Below are 22875 nucleotides of genomic sequence, written 5' to 3' on the forward strand. Positions count from 1 at the left end.
ACATAATCAAATTACACTTTTAAATTCTCCTCTTAAAAAGTACAATTAGCTACAGAAGGGTTCATCTCAACACAGTTCAGTAGAAAAAAATGTTTTCCCTGCAGTCATTAATGAACTCCAAGGTCATTAAAAAAAACCTCAACCATGTTATTTAATTACCAATTTGCAAACATGCCCATAAAGAGCTGCTGCAACCTAACTAGCATGGTTTCATTTTAGCTGCAAGTACGTCGGTTACCAGGACACATCTTGACATTAAAGAGGGTGATTTTCAACGCTGACGTGTTGTCTTCTTAAGCTTGATCATTTATAAATTAGAAAAACAGTGCTCCACACAATACATTAAAGAACTCTGCTTTGTCTTCTACTTAAGAAATGCAGCTAACTAGAAATCACAATCACCGAGTCTCTCTGGTAAATTAGGATGATTTGACAAGAGTGATTTCTTAGATAAAAAGCTGGTGTTTTGAGTACAATCCCTGGCAGAGACAGGAACTCTTATCCCTATTCCCATGATAAGGCTGTCTTTTTATGCTTTCCTAACATGCCTCAATAGCTCCACAACATAATCTTCAACAAATTTCTTTATATCCAAGCTTGGGCACTCTAAAGGATCGTGGAATTTATAATGAAACAGTATTTCAATTATAATGAAATAGTATTCAATTAATCATTCTTGTGCCAATTAATTTAGCTTCTGCAGTGATGATTTTCAAGAAGCTTGCTAGCCCTGCTTCTAACTTCCCAACCACAGTCATTCTTGGCCAGGGTCACAGAAAGTGAAATGTAACATCAGAAGGTGGCAGGGAATGAGTGCAATGGAATTCAGGGCAAGGTAGGGCTTCTCCTCTTTGAGAGATCTAACATCCGCAAAGGAGGAAGGAGAGGAAGTTACATCCAAGCAGGGTAAGATTTTCCACATTAATACACAGGTTATGCTAACATTTTCCATGTTTGCCTGTTCAAACCAGCTTGTGCTACTTTTAGCACAGCAGGGTCAGCCATGCTTATGGAAATCAAACTGCAGTCTCAGCTTTTCTGTACCTCATCACCAAAGATAATCACTGCTATCTACAACTTATTTTCTGCTCTGGCTGGCTGATGGCAATGATGTATGAAGCAAGAGTGATATAGCTCCATCTGCATAAGACAAGTTGATCCTGCAGAGATATAAAGAGCCCCAACCCCCCCCCCCATTCCCCAAAAAGGGAAATAAAAAGGAAGGATGACTTTTAGCAGGGAGCTGAGGAAGTGGGAGATGTAAATCATGGAGGGAATGCATAATCAAGGACAGCACAGTCTTTTTTGAATAGTGACTGGCATTTTCTCACAGGGGCTAAAATTGCTTTTGACAGTTTAGACCAGGATTCAGAAGAGGTTGACGACAGAACAAATTTAACACTTGCCACTGGATATAGAAGCTAATAGAAACTTCTGGCAAACCTTTGGAATATTATAGAATAGTATGAATAAACAGAAAAGGTGCACATTAATGAGGTTATACAATATACAGCCCTAAAAGAGGGGGGAGAAGACAGGTATATAGACATAGTCTTTGTTTCTACGGTTATTTTACTTGAAGAAGTTCTTGGAAGGAAAGCTTGCTATTGCCTCCTCCATCCTGCAGCCACCTGCACCCCTCATAAAACCTCAAGAGTATAGAAGGGCCCCCAGAACAACATGTGATGGGGAACAAAAGACTGATGGCGAAATGGGGGGGTTCAACCCCAGATTAGGCAGAAAGCTACCCAATTTAGCCTGGTTCTCTTCTGACCCAACAGCTCCCTCATGTCCCATCCCACATTCCCAGATACTCTGGCAAATGTGACACAAATGCTGCAGGGAGAATGAGGGGATGAGAAACATTCCGCCCATGAATTTTCTGATACTAAATTACTTCAGGATCCAAGCCATATCCTAACAGAAACTTCTGAGAAACCTTGAAAAGATGATATAACAGTGTGGTTGAGCAAAGAAGGTATTTTTTTGAGCTGCTGTTATTCCAAGTCTTTGCTTACCTTAGATTCCCAGGTCGTGGTAGAGCGAAAACAAAAACTAAAGCATCACAAAGGATACACGTTTCTTCTGTGTACGGGACTGTAGAAGTAGTCCCTCCAACTATGTAACTGTAGAAGGAAACTTCCAGGGTGTAGCAGTAAGAGGTGTCATCAAGTAGCCCGCCAAGGAACCGACGGCCTGTCCCTGCCTTAACAGCATCTCGGTTGAAGGAGGTGCTTGACTGTAAGAAAGAGAAGGTGAGAAATCAACTGGAGCAGGGCTGAGGCCATACTACTGAAACACAACTGGAAAGGTATTTCCCAGAAAAAGTCCATGCACATGCAAACCACATATTTGAGTCCAAACTCCTGCATCTAAAGAGAACACCAGTGCCAGTTGTTCTCGTGTATATGCACGTTACCTCAGTAGAATGAAGAAGCTGCTGTTTGTAAGTTTCCCATAATATGGCAGCTATCAACTAGAGGGCGGAAGCTTTGCCTTGAGAATTCAGCACTTGAGGAAAGGGTTAAGTTCCTCTACCCCAGCACTTCAGTCTCAATCCAAACCGAATGATGCAGTCTGCCTCTGGATACCAGTTGCTGGGGAGAAAATTACTGTGGGCTCCTGCCTTGCTTGGTTGGCTACTGTGAAAACAGGATACAGATCTAAATGGGCCTTTGGTTTGATCCAGAAGGGCTCTGCTTACATCTAAATCTCTCCCCTGCCCCAAACATCTGCTCTTCCCTAAATTTTAAAGAAACAGGAGATGTAATCAGAGATCTCTGTCATCTTATCTAGTTAGGTCTGGTTCTAAAGAGAGAATTCACTAAAACACAGTCTATTCAAAACACAATTTTATTCACACGTTCACATATATAGGCGTTCCCATAGTTCTTGGAATGTTCAGATCCCCTCACCCCAATGTACGTATATGTAGACAGGAAGTCCAAGCACACCTCACTGGGATACTGCAAGTCCAAGCACACCTCACTGGGATACTGCAAGTTCACATCTCACTTCTGCTTTAATGCTCAGCATCACCATATAAATTTTAAATAAATTTTATTTTCTCTATGCAGAGAAGAACTCTGGGGGGCTGTAGGATGTTCCTACGCATCTGGCTCTCTGGATGGGCTCCACTACCCTGAGAGATTGCAAAGATAATTTCTTTATCCCTGTCCCAGTGCTGCCAGAATCTTCTTTCCCACCCCACTCCTCTCTTATTTTCATGCAGTGCTCTGTGTTCTGCAGGGTGGGACAACATCTTATTTTACAGCTAGAACTATTTCCACTGAGTAGCCATTTTAATTTACTGCAGCAGCAAAGTCTCTTTGTCGGTCAACAAATGTGTGCAACATCTAACCCTTCTTTTCTGCGCTCAACCTTGGGCAATTCAGTGTTCTGTCACAAAATCCAGAATGAATTTGTATCCTACCGTGAAAGTGTAACAGCCACTAGGTGGAGCAAACTCTTTGCCTAGACTGCAGGTGAGCTACTGACAAAGCAATAAAAGACCCCATGCCCACCACAAGCCCCTGAAGCCAGCTGTCTTGTCAGCCTAGAACATATGCTCGTTCACTCCATGCAATACCAGGACTGCCAGGAACCAGTACCTGAGAAAATGGGAGTATAAAAATGATTTTTAAACACACACACACACACACCCCGCTGCTTGATTTCCTTAGCTCCTTGTAACTAGGACTTGAGAGCTAACAGATATGTAGGAATTCATGGCAACTCTTGATAAATGAGGTGTACAGGGAGACTGCAGTTCAAAAAATACCTGCTGCTCTATCAGCATTTGATATGTTTTAAAGCTTCTCATGTTATAAAAAGGCAAGTCTTGCGGCTAATTAGAAGTAGATGGAACCCAGTTTCCTATTAGCATTAAATGTAGGAAGCTTTAGCTGTTTCACTAATGTTTTATGATAGTAACATTCCCACTGTTGACTGTTTTGTGCCAAGCAGTACTCCAATGCATCCTCTCTAATGAGATCCAAAGTACTGATTTTCAGTCTCTGTAGCAGCAGAGTGGACCATCTTATTATGAAAGAAGGGTTGACAAGTGGAACCTTAAAGAAGAGAAAAGTAGGGCAGGGCTGTAGAAATGGTGAAGGAGCAGAAATAGGAACTATTGGAGAAGAAGGCTTCATTTTAGAAAGGCTTTCACTAGCAACTTATGAGGTACACTTAACTGTAGCAGCTAGGCATTCAGATCACATTATACTTATCTGGTGACAATCTGTTTCCAGGCCCAATTTAATGGACTGATTATTAACCTTTAAAGCAGAAAATGGTTTTGGATCAGACTCTCAGAGCAACTACCTGCACCCATATGAACCTGAAGTTGGAGGTCCTGCAGTGTCAACTGGTTAGAACTGGCAATGGGCCACATATCACATTCACTGCAGCAATGGCAACTGCAGGTTTGCTCCGCTGGCCATGTATGGCTGGAATCAGTAGAGTCGCCACATCTTCTGCCTTCTGTGGCTGCTAATGGTGAAACTCACCATTTGGAAATCCAAGCCTTAGAGATTTCCAAGTCCAGAGACGATGCATCATATGCATTTATGCTCTTAAAATGTTCATAAGGAAGGAATGCAGATAGAAGAATGTCTACATACAGATATAACTGTGAAATTATCACAAATTTGGCATGGAGTGGTGCTTCCTTAAAGTAGAGATACAAATCCATAGTCTCCTGAGAATACTTATCTATAAAAGGCAAGTTCTTAGTCCTTAAGATTGCAGGTGAAATCTCAAAAATAATGTGGCAAATGCTTTCACCCTAAGCCAGGGATAGGAAAAACTGTGGTCTTCCAAAATGATGTTGGATTCCAACTCCCATTAGTTTTAGCCAGCATTGTCAATTGTCAGGGATGATGGATGTTGTAGTTCCATTGTAATCTGGATGTTCCTCACCACTGCCCTAAGTAATACTTCAGTAATGAAATGGCTGCAGTGTCATATGAGAAGCTCCACATTTTATCTTCAACAGAAAACTCTCTCCTATCATCCTAGTTTGATACGACTACCACCAGCAGCCACACACACACACACACACACACACACACAACCACATCCTGGTGTCAGGAGGACACAGGAGCTCCAGCTGCCTCCCACAACATTCCTATCCTGGCTCACTCAAATGAAAACACAGGTGAGCCAGGGGAGAGACAGCTGGAGGTCAGCAGCTGCAGAACATTAATCAGATACCCAGGGTAGCTGCATAAAAGGCAAGGTTTGGGAGTGTTTGGATAGAGGTCCCAGGAAATTTATTAATGGTGGAGAACAGACACTGGAAGAGGGAAAAGGGCAAGACCAAGGAAGATAGAAATAAATTGAAGTGGCTTCAGTTAGAGTGAGAAAGGAGGGAAATTAAGTCAGGGGTGGGGAGTAACTCCAGTACAGAACAAGTAAGTGAAAATTGCAGAATAGCAAAGGCAGGTAAAGGGAACTGCTACACTATAGGCAATCAGACATGGGTATAGGAAACAAAGTTCTACATGTTGGAAATAAAAAATAGTTCAAGCTGTAGTCAGACTGCTTGACAGAACACAGCTTAGTTTAAAACCTGAGTTGCAGGACCTTGGAGAGCTCCAAGCAAGACAATTGCACACTTGCTCCAACAAGGCCTAAAAATCCAAATGAGACCTATCTTACTTCTCAGTTCAGACTACTCCTCTCAGGCTCAGGCTCTGTCTTGGAAATGGATGAGCTGAAAGTGACCAAGACTGCAGGCTGCATGCAACCCTCCAGGTCTCTCTATTTGGCCTTCAGGACTCTCACCAGGCCACACACCCTACTGGATCTATTCTGTGCCCTCCTTAAGTGTCTTTGCTGTGGTGGAATGTATCACTGAAGTGCTTGCCTGGATGGAGAGGTGGATGTGGAGGCTGCTGTATGGCTGGAGTGTAGCCTGCTCTTTTAAGAGCAACATATTACCCATGTTACCCAGCCTGGGAAGGTTGCCCATGATGGAAAGTGGTCCTTGGGCTGAAAAGGGGTTTGACTCCTGCTTTGAGGGATTTTGCCAGTTGTATGTAACAGACACAGGCCAAACTATTCTCATGTTATGAAGGATTATGCACAAACAAAAACATCTCAAAGATATAGCAAGAAAACCTAAGGGTAGAAGCCAATATACACCATTTCCATCTATAGTTCACTACATTTTTATGTTCCCTAAGCAGAACAGAAAATAGAGGATTAGGAAAAATTAAACCTGTTATACATCCTATCAGCCTTACCAATGCAGGCAAGCAACAGTTAAACCTATGAATTTCCATTACTCCTTTCTTTTGTATTGAGTCTTTTAAGTAGATGGCTCTGAATCATATGTGCAGGAACATGTAGGAGAGCTAATTTTAAGAGGATTTCCATTTCAGGCTCGAGGTACAAACAAACACCAATAAAAGCCACAGGCACACAGATCTAATTGCCCAATGGATCATAGGCAAAACTCACCACATGCAATCTCACTTAATCTTCTGATGAAAGAAGAAGTCTTATTCGCATTCCATACAGTGTAACTGGAGAATGGAGACCCATATGAGATGAAAAACTCACGTAGGTCAAGCTACTGTTTTGCCACATTTCCAACAGCCGTGATAAGTGGCAGAAGCCTTCTGAAGGAGGCACAGTAGAGCTCAGAACACCCTGAAATGGCCACACCATAAGATATCTAGTTTCCTGCATCAGATTTGATTAAGAGTAAAATCTAACAACCAGACCTACATCGATGACCTTGGACTTTGAGGCATGGAAGTAGAGACAGGTCAGGAAGGCCTCAGACCCCATTGCAATACCCTTTTCATCTCTTCCAATGCCTCCTACCCAGACATACACAAAAAGAGATTATAGGTGGGTGCTACATCACCACACAATTAATGCTGTTTTTGCACTGGGTGAAGCAAGATATTCTGCAGCAGTCATTCATCAGGAAATGGAACTGGTTTCCAGGTTGGAAGGTGATAAACTTGGTGGTCATTTCCAGTATTATTTAACCATAGTTTTCTATAGGTCCCTGTTACCTTGGGGGGTGAGAAGCAAGAAGTTGAGTATCAGGATCAATAGGATACATATATTTGCACTGAGATAACACTTTCCATGTTAGGTGCCTTTCAAGAGGTGCTTTGTTTTTGTTTACTGAGCTAGAGAAGAACTAAAATACTACAACAACAAGCCCAAACTCTTCTGTATAGTCCACCCTTGCAGGTTCTGGGGGCAAAAGTACTTTCATCATTCCTCTCATATCAGTAGAACTGCCAAGTTCTCCAGAAACCTCCTCCTATATAAATATAACAAAAACTAGGCCCTTGCTGGTGGTTTTTATGAGTGTAACTTTTACTGGTATGTTTGCTTAGAAAATTGGTTTCATCCCTAAGCACATGGGATTTCTTCCCCCTGGGCCTTTAAAACAATGTATGTGGACAAGAAGTGGCAAGAAGAAAACAAGAAAGAGTTGTGTGGATATTTCTTCCTTTCTGTTATTTTTGGGGGCTATAAATTAATTTGAAGATGGCCCTGTGGCTAACACGAGCAGATTGGTTTAACATCATGTGACAGATTGGTTTCATTTAGCCAGGAATATCCAGAGGGTCCTCGTTCCTGAGCAACCAGCATTTGCAGTCTTAAAACACATACAGTTCCCATCCTATTTTTTTGTTTGCCTCCAAAATGAACACCAAAATTCCTATGGCATGTCCAATGTACAGAAATGTATTCCAAAGGAACAAAAATAAAATAATAGTTCCATTTGTCTTCTTAGAAAAAAGGGGGAATAGGAGAGCTTCTATAGCAGAGCTACTGCAATAAATTTATCTGTTATTTTACATGCAAGCAGAATCCAGTTTTGTGATGATGAGGAAAACGTAGCTGGTTTTAATCCCAGCTATCTCAATTTTAAGTGTCGCTATCAAATTTGCTATGGCAGTGTCAGGGTCAGAGCCAGTACATTGAGAGGAGCCAATGAACTCCAGGAAAACCAGTATTCAAGACTAAAGGATTATTTGAGGCCAAAGAAGAAGAAGAAGAAGAAGAGTTTGGATTTGATATCCCGCCTTTCACTCCCCTTCAGGAGTCTCAAAGCGGCTAACATTCTCCTTTCCCTTCCTCCCCCACAACAAACACTCTGTGAGGTGAGTGGGGCTGAGAGACTTCACAGAAGTGTGACTGGCCCAAGGTCACCCAGCAGCTGCATGTGGAGGAGCGGAGACGCGAACCCGGCTTCCCAGATTACGTGACTACCGCTCTTAACCACTACACCACACTGGCTGAAACATAAAGAATTTTATACTCCTTCTTCCACATGAAGACCCAGTGGTCAGTTTGAGAATCTAAACCTGTGAATACGGATGAATGGATTCCAAGAGCCTAAGTCCCATTATTTCAAAGGAGGGATATTTAATTATGTACTTAACTTTCTCTCCCATTGAAATCAATTACAGAGATTGCTTTGGGCTAATTCCATGGCTAATTTGAAGACATGGCAATTCTCTGAAATTTAGGTAGGAGTATGGGAAGTTGTCATATACTGAGGCAGACTTAACTGACTTATCCATCTAACGCAGCACTGTTTATTATACAGTACTGGTGGGCAGTGGCTCTCTCAAATTTCAGATATGGACCTTTCCCAGCCCTGCTTACATATGCTAGGGATTTCTGATAAGAAATTATGTAAATACCTAGATTAGAAAGTGGTGGTATTTCAAACCGAGTGACATTTTCTCAGAAAGAATAAGTGTCCATAATTGTTAGGGATTCAGAGGATTAATGTAAGTAGCCAGAAATAGTTTCCCAACAGATCATCTATGTCAAAGTCTTTCAAGCCTTTGCAAAGTTTTATTCTGCATGGTTTCCATGCAGAATTTCAAGGAATGCAGCACAATACGCAAAGAGAAGACATTTAGGAGAGTGACTATCCAAGATCCATGACTGGGCAGTAGCAGTTCTAGGCAGCACGATTCTGAGAAAGTACCAGTCAGCTAACCTGGACAACCAGTAGTGATGTATGGAAGTATGGAAGTGAGAGCTGGACCATAAAGAAGGCTGATCGCCGAAAAATTGATGCTTTTGAATTATGGTGCTGGAGGAGACTCTTGAGAGTCCCATGGACTGCAAGAAGATCAAACCTATCCATTCTTAAGGATATCAGCCCTGAGTGCTCACTGGAAGGACAGATCGTGAAGCTGAGGCTCCAATACTTTGGTCACCTCATGAGAAGAGAAGACTCCCTAGAAAAGACCCTGATGTTGGGAAAGATTGAGGGCACAAGGAGAAGGGGACGACAGAGGACGAGATGGTTGGACAGTGTTCTCGAAGCTACAAACATGAGTTTGACCAAGCTGTGGGAGGCAGTGGAAGACAGGAGTGCCTGGTGTGCTCTGGTCCATGGGGTCATGAAGAGTCGGATACGACTAAATGACTAAACAACAACAACCTGGACAAAAGGAAGGTGAGAAAATGCCTGTGGCACAGTTCTGCTCTGCCCAACCTGTCCCTTTAAGATTGCTACCCTTGGCAGAAGGAACGATGCCCAGGAGCTGGTTGTTGACTGACTGCTTCTGTCATCTGAACTTGGTTGAAAAACTGCAGGAGTCAACACTTGGCCCACTTTGGGTGAAAAGAGTAAAAGGAAGGGGTCACCAATATGGGGCCTAATCAAGACATCTCAATGATTACAGCTAGACCTAGCATCTGCCTGAGGTGGGTGGATGGATGGGGAATGAAGCCCTCTCTGACTGACTTTGTCCATTTCCTTTTCCTGGAAAAAGAAGAGCAAATGGGCCTCTCTGATCCCATTGCAAAGAGCACAATTAGTCATCCCCAAGCTCTAATGGCTTCTTGAAATGCTCAGCTGCTTTTGATGACTAATCTGCTAAGTAAAATAAGTGATGCCTAGCAAGGCAGCACACTCCAAATCCAGCTTTAGCTTTATATTATGAATGACATCAGATGCACTGGTAATTAAATCAGCAGATACTCATAAAATCTGGTGACTCAGCCTTTGTACTAGTGACTTTTAACTTTTGTCCATGAAAATATAAATAAGTAAGGTATGATCATTTACTGAAAAATGTTTGCAGGTAAAACTTTGAGTTTCAAATTCCTCCCTCAGATAGAATGGATGAGAACCATTCTGGTTATAAAGAAAGTAAGGCTATGTCCAAATTAGCAAACACGTCATATGTCATTTGTTTTGTCCTTCATTTAATTGACTGCTACTATGGTCCCCCTCACAAAAATGCCCGGGGTGATCTTGAGATAGAGAATCTAAAGGATGTAATGATGATCACTAACCTGGATGGCTTTGAAAAGGGGATTATGTGTCCTTATGTAGGATGGATCCTGAATTCATCAGACTTAGTTTGTGGTAGAAAAAAATAGCAGATGAAATTAGCAAAAGAACAGTTCAGGGATTTACAAAGTTGTTCTAAAACTTCCCTGGAGACCCAGCTGTTTGGAGGGAGCAGCTTCTGACCAAGCACATCCCTAGACAGAACAGCCATTTTTCCACTGATAGAAGAATGCCCCATTTTATTTATAAGAATCACCCAGGGCAGCAATAGCGGTATCTGGGGACTCACCATATCAAACATGTAGATGGAGCATTTGCACAACCAGATATTTAGAGTATCACTCACCAATGGGAATAAGCTCCTTATGCATGAAATACACTCCACAATATAGTAATGCAAATTTTTCCCAGCCTAATTAAAGTAAACCATTCAAGTGACCATCTTCAGGATGTTGTTTTTGAAGCGGAAGACCAGGATTTGCCTGAGCTTCAGTCATGCAGAGTGCTGAAAGAAATCCCTTTGAGTGTAGACTCACAGATAGCATGTAAAATCCAGACAAATGATTGCTTTGCCAGTGATTCCCATTTTGCAGCAAACAGGTTATTAGTGTGGGACTCTGTACAAGGAGCCTGCATTCAAAAAGCCTGTTCATTATTAATGGAATATGAGCTTTTGACATCAAAGGGGATCCATTATGTATGCTAAACGGTGGTGTGAGAGAAAAGAAGGACCTGCATTTCAAGTCCTCTCGGTGCTTTTGTCCCTTGTAAATCAATCAAGCTTGACAGATACTTTAAGGAGAGTAATCTTTTCAATGATACTGTCAATGGATAACATAATGGAACATTGTCTTGATGCTGTGTGAAGACATGAAGCTAGTCAATTACAGACAACACTTCATGCAGCCGCCAGCTTTCACTTGAAGCAATTCTAGGGAAGTATTCTAATCCTTACAAATGTCTGCTGTAGCATACAATGTAAATGAGACCTCCTGAAGCTTCAGAAAAATAATTAGCTACAACAGTGGCCCATTCCCACACTTCTCAAACATGGGCATGATAACGTTTACTGTGCAGTTTTCCGTCCTTCTGGAGCGTTCGGTGCCTGCTGTGTATTTATATACACAGCTTTCTAATTGTCACCGCTTTGTTCCTCACACCCACAAAGGCTTATACCGAGAGTGTCATATCTGCACATATCTCTTAACAAAGAAATCCTGGTAGCCTGGCCAACTGTATTCCCTGCTGTTCTTACTACTATAGCTCAAGACACTACTAGGGCTTGTTTATTTAGAAAGAGTCGAGAGTTTTGCAACCATGTGGGACGATCACAGGATTGTACAGACCTCAACATGACAAGGGTTTCTGACACTAAGGCAGAGATTTGCAACAGGAGCATCCCTGTTACATGTTGGGAAGTGACCAAAGATTTGCTCATGTCATCCAAATTATAGTAGCCTGTCAAGCAATAGAGAACAGTAACGGCCACCAGTAGTACCTGGTGGAGAAGGGGTATCCATAATAAAGCATGTCACGGATCTTGCATCCCCCTGGTTAAACATTTGCAGATCTTTATTTTAAAACAAGATTTCTTTAAAAAAAAAAAACACATCCAAGTACAACAGAAGGAATGTGAGCTGCCAGTTTAAACATGTGGATCAACAAGACAATGAGGCTATTAGTTTGGGGCCTGCTATTTTGTCCAGCGATAACTGGCATTTGAGTCTTGTTCCAAGTGAATTCCTCCCTGTACAAGGTCACACACCAAAACTGCTGAGTCAGTGTGAGAAGCTGTGAGCCAGCAGCTCCCAGAATAATCTCAAATACGCTGGCTGCCAGCATGTGCTGAAGCCTGCCAGTTGCCTCTGGAAGTGACCTGGAGCAGGAGGCAAACAATGTTTATTTGATTGTTGGCACCTACTTTCTCTCTTCCTAAAAGGCTTCTCTTCCTCTAAAAACAACAACAACAACCATCACTACCAAATGACAAGGATATGCACCCTTCCTTCCAAACAGAATTAATTTAGTTTGTATTTTATCCAATATGAGAAGATACATAGTAGCAGCAGTTTAACAATTCAAGCCTGGCATATAATAACAGTCTTAAAGGGTCGAGTAAGTTGTCCCAGCTAGTTCTGAACCAAATGGTGATCTAGGCAAGGAAAATGTCTGGCTCCCACTCCATTTGTTCAAGTTTTTAAAAACTTGCATTCCCCCCCCCCCATTTTTTACATTTGTAGCCTAGTTCATTATTTCAATGCACAATCTGCAAGCCTGTTTTATCTTTGTCATATAAGACAATATGTTTGCCTGCACTGATTTGATCACAATCAGTCATATGCACATAATTTGGCAAATTTCCACAAGGATATAATATAGCAATCTTGTTAATGCAATATTGGCCACACAGACTGGCAGCTTTACAAGTAAATATGAAAGCACAGGATTAGAACGGCAGAACACGGGTAGCCTTTTTGTAAAACCCACCATCTCCCTTGGGCTAAGTTCATGATGAAAACCTCCCTCTCTAGAGCTGCTATTTGCCCCACGATGCATCGTTATTTAAGTGTCCATTGTTCAAACTCCCACCCTCAATGGCACCATCTTGCTTCTATCCCCAAAGGCACCGTAGGTGCTATTTAAAAGTTTAAAACCAGACACAATAATTGCAATCACTCTACCAACTTCACATCTATTTGGACCCCTAAAAAGACCAAGATGCTTTTTTTTCCTGTTTGGGACTGGGCACACTGTTTCCCAATCAAAACTATACCAGAATCCTGGATTCCTCCATCATTTTCTAAGATTCTGACTCAGGGTAGGCCATCAAAAGAATCAAAGAAGTTTGATCCCTGGACAATTAAATTACGGCTTTAATGTGCACACATCCCTACCCACCCAAAAGACTCCAGTTTTTATACTAACTGAGAAGAAAAATGACCTAGCTGCATCTTAAGCCAGTAATGTCAATCACAGACACAACTTCCTGCATTGAATAAAAGGTGGGAGCACTACATGGCAGGGCATAACGCTGGCTGCATCTTTTGCCTCATATTTCCTAGAGACTTAGAAAAATGGAATTGGAATTTGGGCCGGGTAATGATCCAGAATTCATGGAAAATCCACCCCAGTGGGCCTTATGGCAACCTTACCACTGTAGTGAAAGCATTTCTCAGCAGCAGGACCTTAAGCTATTAGTAACATACTGAAGATCTTGACCTCAAAAGTGGCTTTGACACTTTTGACCCTTGGCCTACACTTTCTGCAGATAGATACCCAAGCACTGTCACCAAATCCAAGTGCATGTCTTACCTTAGTTTGTTTATCAGCTCTGCACTACAAAGTTTTTCCTTTTTTTTTATTAAGTGAAACCATGAGATGCAAACAATTTCTATACAGTACTGTGAGGTGGGGAAAACCCTTCAGGCTAGCATTATTGCTAGTAGACAAATTGGACTCTCTGTTGATTGCTTTGTTTCCAATATGCAGACTCAGCTGCTTTACGTTGTTTCTGTGCAGGAAAAGCCAGGGAGGCCCTTTATAGCATGTTCCCTCTTCCTGCACCTTCAAAATATGGGTTATTAGGATGATATTGGCTGTGACTGGAATAATGCAAGATTAAACACAACTCAGCAGCTGGAACATCCATTGATGGCATATTCTGGCTGGCTGGCTGGCCTCAGAAAAAAATTAAGCACTGAGGAGAAAGGAAAAGGGGGAAAAAAAATAAAGGCCAGGTCAGGTTGCGAGGGGTGGGGTGGGGGGGGGAGGGGAGAGAAATATCTGTCCAATATAGCATTTAAGGGATACAACATAACATCCCATTTTGACAAACAAACAAAAGTTTTTGTATCAAGTACATTTTTTCAGTTAACCACCTTGCTGGATCAGACCACTGTTCCATCTAGTTCAGCACAATATTTCCAAAAGTGACTTGCCATATGTCTCTGGCAGCTCACAGCCTACCCCTGAAGTCCGACTCCTGGTAGTCAAGGATAAGCTATATTGCCTCTGAACATGGCACTTCCATTGAGGGCAAAAATCTATTCTAACTCTGTCCTCTGCCATCAGCCCCAGCCAGCATGACCCAAGGGTCAGCAATGATGGCAGTTCCAGTCTAGCAACATCTGAAGGCAGTGCTGGATTTACGTATAATCTAAACAAGCTATAGCTTAGGGCCCCACCTTCTTGGGGGCCCCAAAAAAGTTTAAAGAAAAAAACTGGATGTACATTTCCAAAATATAAGATAAAAAACAAATTACTTTGATAAAATACATATTTTGTTATGTGCAAATGGCTTTAGATACCTATTAGGTCCATAAATTACCATATAGCAAAAAAACAGCGACAAATTGTTGTTGACAAAGGACAGCTGGACATATAAAGGGCCCCATTAGCTTCAGTAGCTTAGGGCCTCATCAAATCTAAATCTGGCCCTGTCTGAAGGCGCATGTTCCTCGCCCGTCTCATAAACCCAGTATACAGTCAGTTACAAATGTGACCAGGCTCTACTGGTTGTGACAATGCTGCCACAACAAAAGTGAATCCACTAAGCAGCAGCAACACACACATATCTCAGCCATCATGGCTTGTATGGAGCACGGGCTGCCTGAAGACTCTGGTACTGCCAAAGGCTGAATGAGTTGTGTGAATTTGTATTTAATAATACTACAAAAAAAAAAAAATGAAGGGAAGGGAAGGGGGAGGAAATACAGTAGAAAAAGAGAGAGAGAGAGAGTTGCTTACAAAGGAGAAGTCTTCAGCATTCTGGCAGAGTAGCTTGGGGAAAATAGCCTGTCTCTGAAATCTTTCCTCGTCTTCAAAAATGTTCCCATACATAAAGCCATTCATCATCGTGGAGTGAGCATGGATGTCGATATAGAATTCCAGGGTAACTTTCTGTATAGAAAATATATACATGCACACAAAAGATAAATTGAAAACATATTTCAAAAGGGAACTCAGCTATAAAGCAACAATGTCATCCCTGAAAATCAAAACATATAGCAGTAGGAAGTGTTGTGCCAGAATGAAGACAGTGTACCAATTAGGGCTGCTTCAGGTCTTTTCCAAAGTGGCACACACAGCCCTAAAGCTGACATTCCTGTGCAGATGTTTCTCTTTGAGATGCTCACACATCTCGGCCCACTCTTGAATGGAAATTTTCCACTCATCCATATGGAAATTGCTGGTTTTACCCAGACCTAAAGATCTCAACTGAAGAGAAAAAGAAGTTTTCAGTTTACATCTCTGTAATAAAAAGAGAATGGTGGAGTTCATTGATTATCCATGCCAAACAATTACAAACAGTCTACAGGTTATTTCATAAAATCATTTTTTCAGGAAGAAGTCACTATGGATGATAAATCATTATAAAGCTTCTGTACATTTGTACCTAAAACTGTTTCCTTGTGTAGTGAATGCTTGTAGGAATTTCTCACCTCATGGTGACATTTCCTTATACAAAAGACATTCTGAGCACTTGAAAAGGTGAAATCTGGTAGATGGACATGTAAAGAGAGTGAGGAAAATATTTTAGGCTGTAATCCTATACCTGCTCAACTGGGAGTAAGCCTCATTAAACTCAATGGGACTTATTTCTGAGTAGACATGTATAGGGTTGCACTGTCAATTTTATAAAGCATGTTCTCCTTCATGGAGAGCACGTGTTGTGGTGGGGGCTAGCAAGACACCCCGCTGTTGCTGGGTGGGAAAGAGTTTGGCCACCATTAGCAGAGGGCTGACTGTTGCTGGGGAGAATTATATGTTGCCATTTTTTGATTGACAGCCCTAGTCTTTAAATGCCCTGCAAGCAGCGTTGAGCTTCCTCTTTTCGCTGTGTGCATCAGATCACCCGCCCTCCCTCCCTATTTTAGGCTTTTCGCTTGACCTTGCTATGCCTGTCATGGGGTCGTCTGCTGTTGGGGCAGGGGCCCAGTAGGAATTTTGTCCATTTGGCTGATTGGCTGGTGCCATTTGGTTTTTGCCTACTGCGTAGCAAATCGTCACAACTTGTAAGGTTGCAATTAGGCATTGGTTTGGGAATTGGTTGGTGGAGAGGTATGGATTCGGCTGTGCCTGCCCCTCCAATAGTGCTGCTGCTGCAAGGGTTTTCCATTAGAGGAACCCAAGGGCTCGCCATGCTTTTGTCCGAACCATGTCAAGGGGCTAGGGCCATGCAAGAGCCCCTGGGAGCATTTGGGGAGAAGTGAGGCATGGTTCCCAGTCCCGTCTCTCTCCCTGGGTGTCTTACCCTTTTCTTACTTCGCAGGCATGCGAATGTCAGACTGTCTCCATGCGGGGTCAGATAGTTGCAACCAATGCCTAAGCAATCACTCACATTGCTTGTAATTTAATAAAGTTGTGGCCAAAAGTATGCCAAAAACCTCAAACAAAAATAATGTGTCATTTGTGTTTTATTGGGGGTGTCTTGGGGACCTTGACACACAAGCTACAGTGAAGATTCTGAAAGCCTTGGAATCCTTGTGATTAAGAAGCAGGATATGTACCATAAATAAATGAATAAAACACATTAAGAGTATAAAACCAAAACATGGGAAAGAAGAATAAAACTGATGGTTAAAATCAATTCAGTATTAAATGGGTGAGCCTTCCATCTTGATTCAAAATGGCATCTAATTGTATCCAAACACAGGGGAAAACCTGGCCCTTGATCCCTGGAACCATCATGAAATATTTGGTTAAAATCAATGCAGTTTTGAAGGCTTCACTCCACTACCTTGAATCCAAATGGTGTTGTTGTTTCCAACCTTAGATGAATCTTGGGAACCATCGTGCAAAATTTGCTCACAGTATCTCAAGAGGTGTCCAAATGCATACTGAACAAAAACTTTCCAAAATATATACCTATAGGTGTTTTGAATTACAACCCCCATCACCCTTGACAATGGGCCATGTTGATCAATGGGAACTGTAGTCCAAGAACATCTGTATGGTAACAGGTTGGGGAAGGCTGTCTTAGAGTATATTTTCAATGCTTTGTAAGCTGTAGCCAGAACTCAATTAGAAGAGTGAAAATCAACCAACAATCAAATAACCCTTCACTATTCTTCTCATTGCACAGTAGCCCAACCCCTCTCAGTAACATGGCCAACTTTGCACTCGTAATTACCTCTCAGAGGTCCAGTTGCCGGGCAGCTCTACCAGTTAGGAGAATGGCATTTTAGTATTATACATGTTCTTTTTTTATGAGTCACATCTGATGATGATAAAAAAATGAAACATCCTTCCCATTCATTTGCCCAGCAATGGATTCATTGTTAATGTAACACAAATATTCGTAGCAGAAAGATTCTCTTTGTTTGGAACTACAAAGAAGGCTTCCTGGCCTTATAATGGCCAGCACTCGCAGAGTTATTCTACTGCTACACTTCAGGTTTCCACTTCATTTTGCTGGTATTCATTGTGTTACGGAATATGACTATGGAGAGCTGTTTTGGAGCATGGTACCACAGTTGAATTAAGGTACATACTCTATTTTTTCAAAGAAAACAACAATCTCACTTCATAATGCAATTGTTTCTTGTATTAATTTTTCTGGAATAGAAGGCATCTATGATACAAAAAGAAATAAAGGCTACAGCAATGTTACTCAAAATGGAGGGCGCAAGATCCAATGGCATGTCAGCTACATTTGTCTGCTGCCAAAGTTAATCACAGGAATTGCTCTCTGGTTTATAGACTTTCATGAGTGGGGAAGAACCCAACAAGCTCAAAACCTGGCAATTGCCATATTCAATCATGCCACAGTAATGAAGAATTAAGTCTTTATGGCAAAGGATGAAGATAGCAGAGAAGAAAATATGGCAGTGATTTATAGAAAGCATGGTGATTTGCTAGGTCTAAGTATCACAAAGGATTGGTAACCCTGTTCCATGGTCCACGAATGCCCTTCTGTTCATGGAAATGTCTCTGATCGGGTGACAGCTTCCATAAATGGAAAGGTGCCTTTCCCTCTGCAGTACAGTGGTACCTCAGGTTACATACGCTTCAGGTTACAGACTCAGCTAACTCAGAAATATTACCTCAGATTAAGAACTTTGCTTTAGGATGAGAACAGAAATCGTGCTCCGGCGGCACGGCAGCAGCAGCAGGCCCCATTAGCTAAAGTGGTCTTCAGGTTAAGAACAGTTTCAGGTTAAGAACGCACCTCCAGAATGAATTAAGTACTTAACCCGAGGTACCACTGTACTCTGTGTACCCCAATCTGACCCAGTTGTTTGGAGGACTCTGCAGAATTGAGAAGGATATGTGTGGGGATGACAGAGGAAGTTGCATGGAAAAGGGAAATTTGTTAGTATCCCCTCTCTTCACCTTTCATTCACTGGTCCCTCCACTGGATCAGGCAGCAGAAATGAAGGACACCTCTGGATACAACACAGTGCTTTGACATTGGGCTGTTGATATATATGGACTATTAATGCCAATCTCCAACCAAATGAAACTGAGTACCTGGCCAAAAGTCAAGGGTATGTTGGCTCAAAGGGGCTTCCAGGCAGAGCTTAATATCCCCAAAGGCTGATTCAGGTATTGTAAACAGGTTATCAGCAAAGGTTTCTTAAGGTCTTTTTTACTCTTTAGATTTTGCTCAGAAAGGATAGATCTGGATTAAATTCAGAGGGGAATGTGGCTAGCATTTTGGTGCTGATGGCATTGTGTGGATGCTGTGAAGAATTTGCATGCATAAGCAGCAGCGATCCTGTAATAAAAAACCCTCCTCAAAGCACCCTAAATCAAAATACCATGTCTTAATTGGCTGATGAAATGTAACATCAATTGCCAAGTTGCAAATTGTCCCTTTAACCCAATCTAAGAAACAGGAAATGAAACCACCATGGTGTGTCCTGCACATTCCCCTTCTGCCATTTGACACCCCGCCCCTTCCTGCCTCTTGCACTGAGTGGCAGGTGTGTACTCTCACAGCTTAAAGATTGCTAGACCACATTTCACTGACAGACACAATTTTGCTGATAATTATGCTAAAAAAAAAAAAAAGTTTTAGAGTTCTCCAGCACTTGAAAAAACATTAGTTGCCAAAATCACACTGCCTGGAGCTTTCTGTAACTAAAAGCCAAAAATATGTGGAAGCAAATCAAACTGTGAAGCTTTGAATTTAAAATCAACCAACAAATGATAATAGAAAACACTATGCAATGTTTAGCGATAATAACAATACCTTACAGGTATTATCAAGATGAAGTAAACATTGGTTGCATAGATGTTCCAGATTTCCTAGATAATTAAAGGTATATTTCATTTCATTATTATAAGCCAGTATTTTCCAAGCCCAAGTCTCTTCGAGCATGTCTGTTCTTATAACTATCCTCAACCAAAGGAGGATGGGGATCAAGAATTAATTATCGAAGGCAGCAATCTAGAAACAACAACAAAAATGTTGAATTTTGAGGTGTTACAAAACCCAATAATCATCCTTCATACTTTCCCAACCTTTCCTTGTGCATTCCATGAAGTATTGGAGGAAAGTGTGTTCATTCTGCATTTTCATTTCATAATCTTGATGACTTTGGAAGACCATTAATTAAACAGCCCAAGGAAAAATGATACGAACAGCCTGGGCTGCTAGGACCACAGTTGATATCCCAATGCAATTATGATTCTTAAGCACAGAGATTTCTTTTTTTAAAAAAAATCAATAAAAGCTATAAAACAAAAAGGGATAAATGTGTATTTAGCCCCAAACACAAGTCACTGGAGAGGAAAGCAATGTAGGGAAAAGGTAGTGCTGCAAACCAGCTGTCACTTCAATATAGATTTTATTAATTTTCTGCTATAACCCTGAACTAAGAAGGAATTGAAGGGCTTCCTTTACTCAGATATTGTACAAGAAAAGAATGGAATCATCACTCCCACTTTACTTTATGGAGGATTTAATTCATGGAGTTAACACCAGTGCTCATTTGAAAGTATTTCTTCTTTTTCTCCCAAGGACTTTGCTGCAGAACAGAAGCTCAGAGCTAAATATGGTTGTGTATTTCTTTTTTTAGAATTATACCTTCCCATGCTTCTCAAGAGCAGTCAGCAGCAATAGCCTCCCAGCACCAGCATCCCTGTCACTTACCAGGAGTAGGTGAGACGAGGCTGTAGTTTGGTCAAGCTCTGTGGGGACACCAGTGCAGCCAACCTGGCCCTCCTGCCAATGCACTCATGCAACCCCATCCTCACTAAAGTGTCTCCCCTCAGCCTCTCAGTAAGCAACAGCAATGCCAGAGCTAGGAGCATTGTTCGTTTGTTTCTAAAATGAAATGCAGCCTTAGAAGGTTGCCATTTTGAGTGGGCCAACCTAACCCAAAGACCATCTGCCATGGCATGGGGGTCCACATTGTGGGAGGAGAGTGCTGAATGCAGCACTACTTTGAACATAATCTATTTGATATTTACCATTTAATATTGAAGGAATCTGAAGGCATCCCATTGGATCACCCTCTCAGACAAGAGCCCCATTCTTCAAGAGAAGATCTGTTGTTGTACCCTGGCCCCTGCCTCATCACAACAAAAGCCTCTGCAGCCCTGGCCCTACCAACCCTGGACCCCTAATGTCAGCTGGAGATATGGCTTCATTTTATGTCAGTTTCTTTAAAAAACAAAAAGAAGACACTATAATGCTTTTTTAAAAAAGTTTTTTTGGGGGGGGTGTGTGTTTTAATTGTAATTTTCATCTACCCAATGATCCCTGGAGCATGTTATCATACACTTGCAGGCAGCGGCCCCTGCAACTTAAATTTCCAAGTTTTGAAAATGCCAAGAGCTTCATGATGATATATAAAAACCCATCCCTCAAATTGCTTTCCTTTACCTTTGCACTTATCAGAAGTGAGGCAAGAGGTTTTACTGATATTTTGAGTCTGATTCTGTCATCATTACTTCCAAAGAGATACTTTTCCTGTGCCAACGCAGTTGTACAGCAGAAGGCGGCTTGGCTAGTCATTTCACAAAAACTACCTGCCGAGAGATTTTCAGCTCTTCAGCCCTTCAAATCCCACAACTGTCTATGTCTCCAGACACCAGTTTCAAAAGCCCAGCATTCATTATTTTTATTATCAACCTTAAAAAAAAACTTTTGAGACTCTCTCTCTCTCTCTCTCTCTCTCTCTCTCTCTCTCTCTCAAAACAAGTTATCTACAAAATTCAGGTTGAGTATTTGTTTTTCAGTGGTGGGGGTGTCCTTAGATGAATCTCATGAGGCAACTGTAAGTATTTTCTGTGTCAATAAAAAAATAAGTAAAAGTTTTTATTGCAGACCATATGACAAATTATGGCTAGTTTACCCTGCACAAGCACATATTGTATAAATATCATTTCAAAAGGCTGTGGTCAAAGCTGTAAAACTCAGATAAGCTGGAAAAAATTCAGGATGCTTCACAAGAAATATACAAAACGGAAGTCATGGCGAAATCATTACAGAATGTGCTGAAGCTGGTGACAGGGAGGCAACAAGATGAACAGGACTGTCCCAGCTTGGCCCCTCACATGTTGGTTATTGTAGGGGCAGGAGGAAGAATGACTGACAAGGGCTGTTGTAAGTGTGTGCGTGTACACACAAAGGGGCTTGCTGGATCACAGCTTTGGTATACCATGGTGTAACTTAATGTTATAAAGGAAAACAGCACTTTCCCACTGCTCTATATTCTACTCTCTTCATTTGACCTCTGTAATATAATTCATATGTGACATGATGTGTGGGTTTTGTGCTCCCACTTCATATAAATAATGGCTCAATGCGTGGAAGGGACACAGAGAAGGGTGACATCACATGGCTTGGTATACTATATCATGAGGCAGAAATGTGACATAAGGATAGCTTCATGGTTCTTGTAACAACTAGTTCCATAATGGAGCTGTTCCTATTTTGATTCCGTTTGAGTTTGGGAGGTTTTTAACAGGACATGTTTAACAGGGGTGTTTAGGAGGGGAAGAAATGTCATTAAACATCTCAGGGGCTCTGGTGTATATATTATTCCCTTCAGTTATAGGTGACTGATCTAAAATTCTAAGAACAATTTGAAACCCTTAACTTACCATTATGCCATCCCTCAAGTGTCCCTTTGTAAGTTAGTGACTGGGGTTTAAAATCCCCAAATAGGAAATCTTCAACTAAGAAATGATGAAACATATTAAGCAGACAGCATCTTTTCTCTGTTTAGCTTAGAATGGAGTACCTTCTCCTAATGACCTTTTTCTCTCAAGAAAATTAATTTTTAAGTGGAGAGGGGGAAACACAAGGAAAGCAAAGATTACTGTGTGGAAAATATATCAATATCAGCAAGAAAGAGATTTGATTTTTTCATTGCTTCAGGTTTGAGTCTTTAAAAAACAAATAGACATTCTAGTCAGACGTGAAAAGTCAAAATTTGCATTTAAATTGAGGTAATTTGGGCTACCTACCCACCCCCTCACTTCTCTCTCAAGTGCAGAACACAAACTACTAGATCTCTCAATTCTCACAAATGGAAGTACAGCAAAGAGGTTCGCCTTTCACTAACTACACTTAGGGTTCAAGCATAAGAAGTGCCCAGATGATTCACAGGCTACTTAACAGT

General features: G+C 41.5%; 1 protein-coding gene across 1 annotated transcript in view; it reads right to left on the reverse strand.

The window, feature by feature from the left end:
* The window catches only part of LOC310709664 (BEN domain-containing protein 5-like), a 706149-nt gene that overhangs the window by 54451 nt on the left and 628823 nt on the right, over positions 1-22875 (reverse strand). Inside the window, exons 10-11 of the mRNA XM_083509645.1 lie at positions 15044-15196; positions 2077-2239 (exon numbers count right to left, since the gene is read on the reverse strand). Coding sequence (XP_083365771.1) covers positions 2077-2239; positions 15044-15196 — 316 coding nt within the window. The remainder of the gene's footprint in view (positions 1-2076; positions 2240-15043; positions 15197-22875) is intronic.

This window comes from Podarcis liolepis, assembly GCF_965112155.1.
Source record: "Podarcis liolepis genome assembly, chromosome: 6".
Taxonomy (NCBI): Eukaryota; Metazoa; Chordata; class Lepidosauria; order Squamata; family Lacertidae; genus Podarcis; species Podarcis liolepis.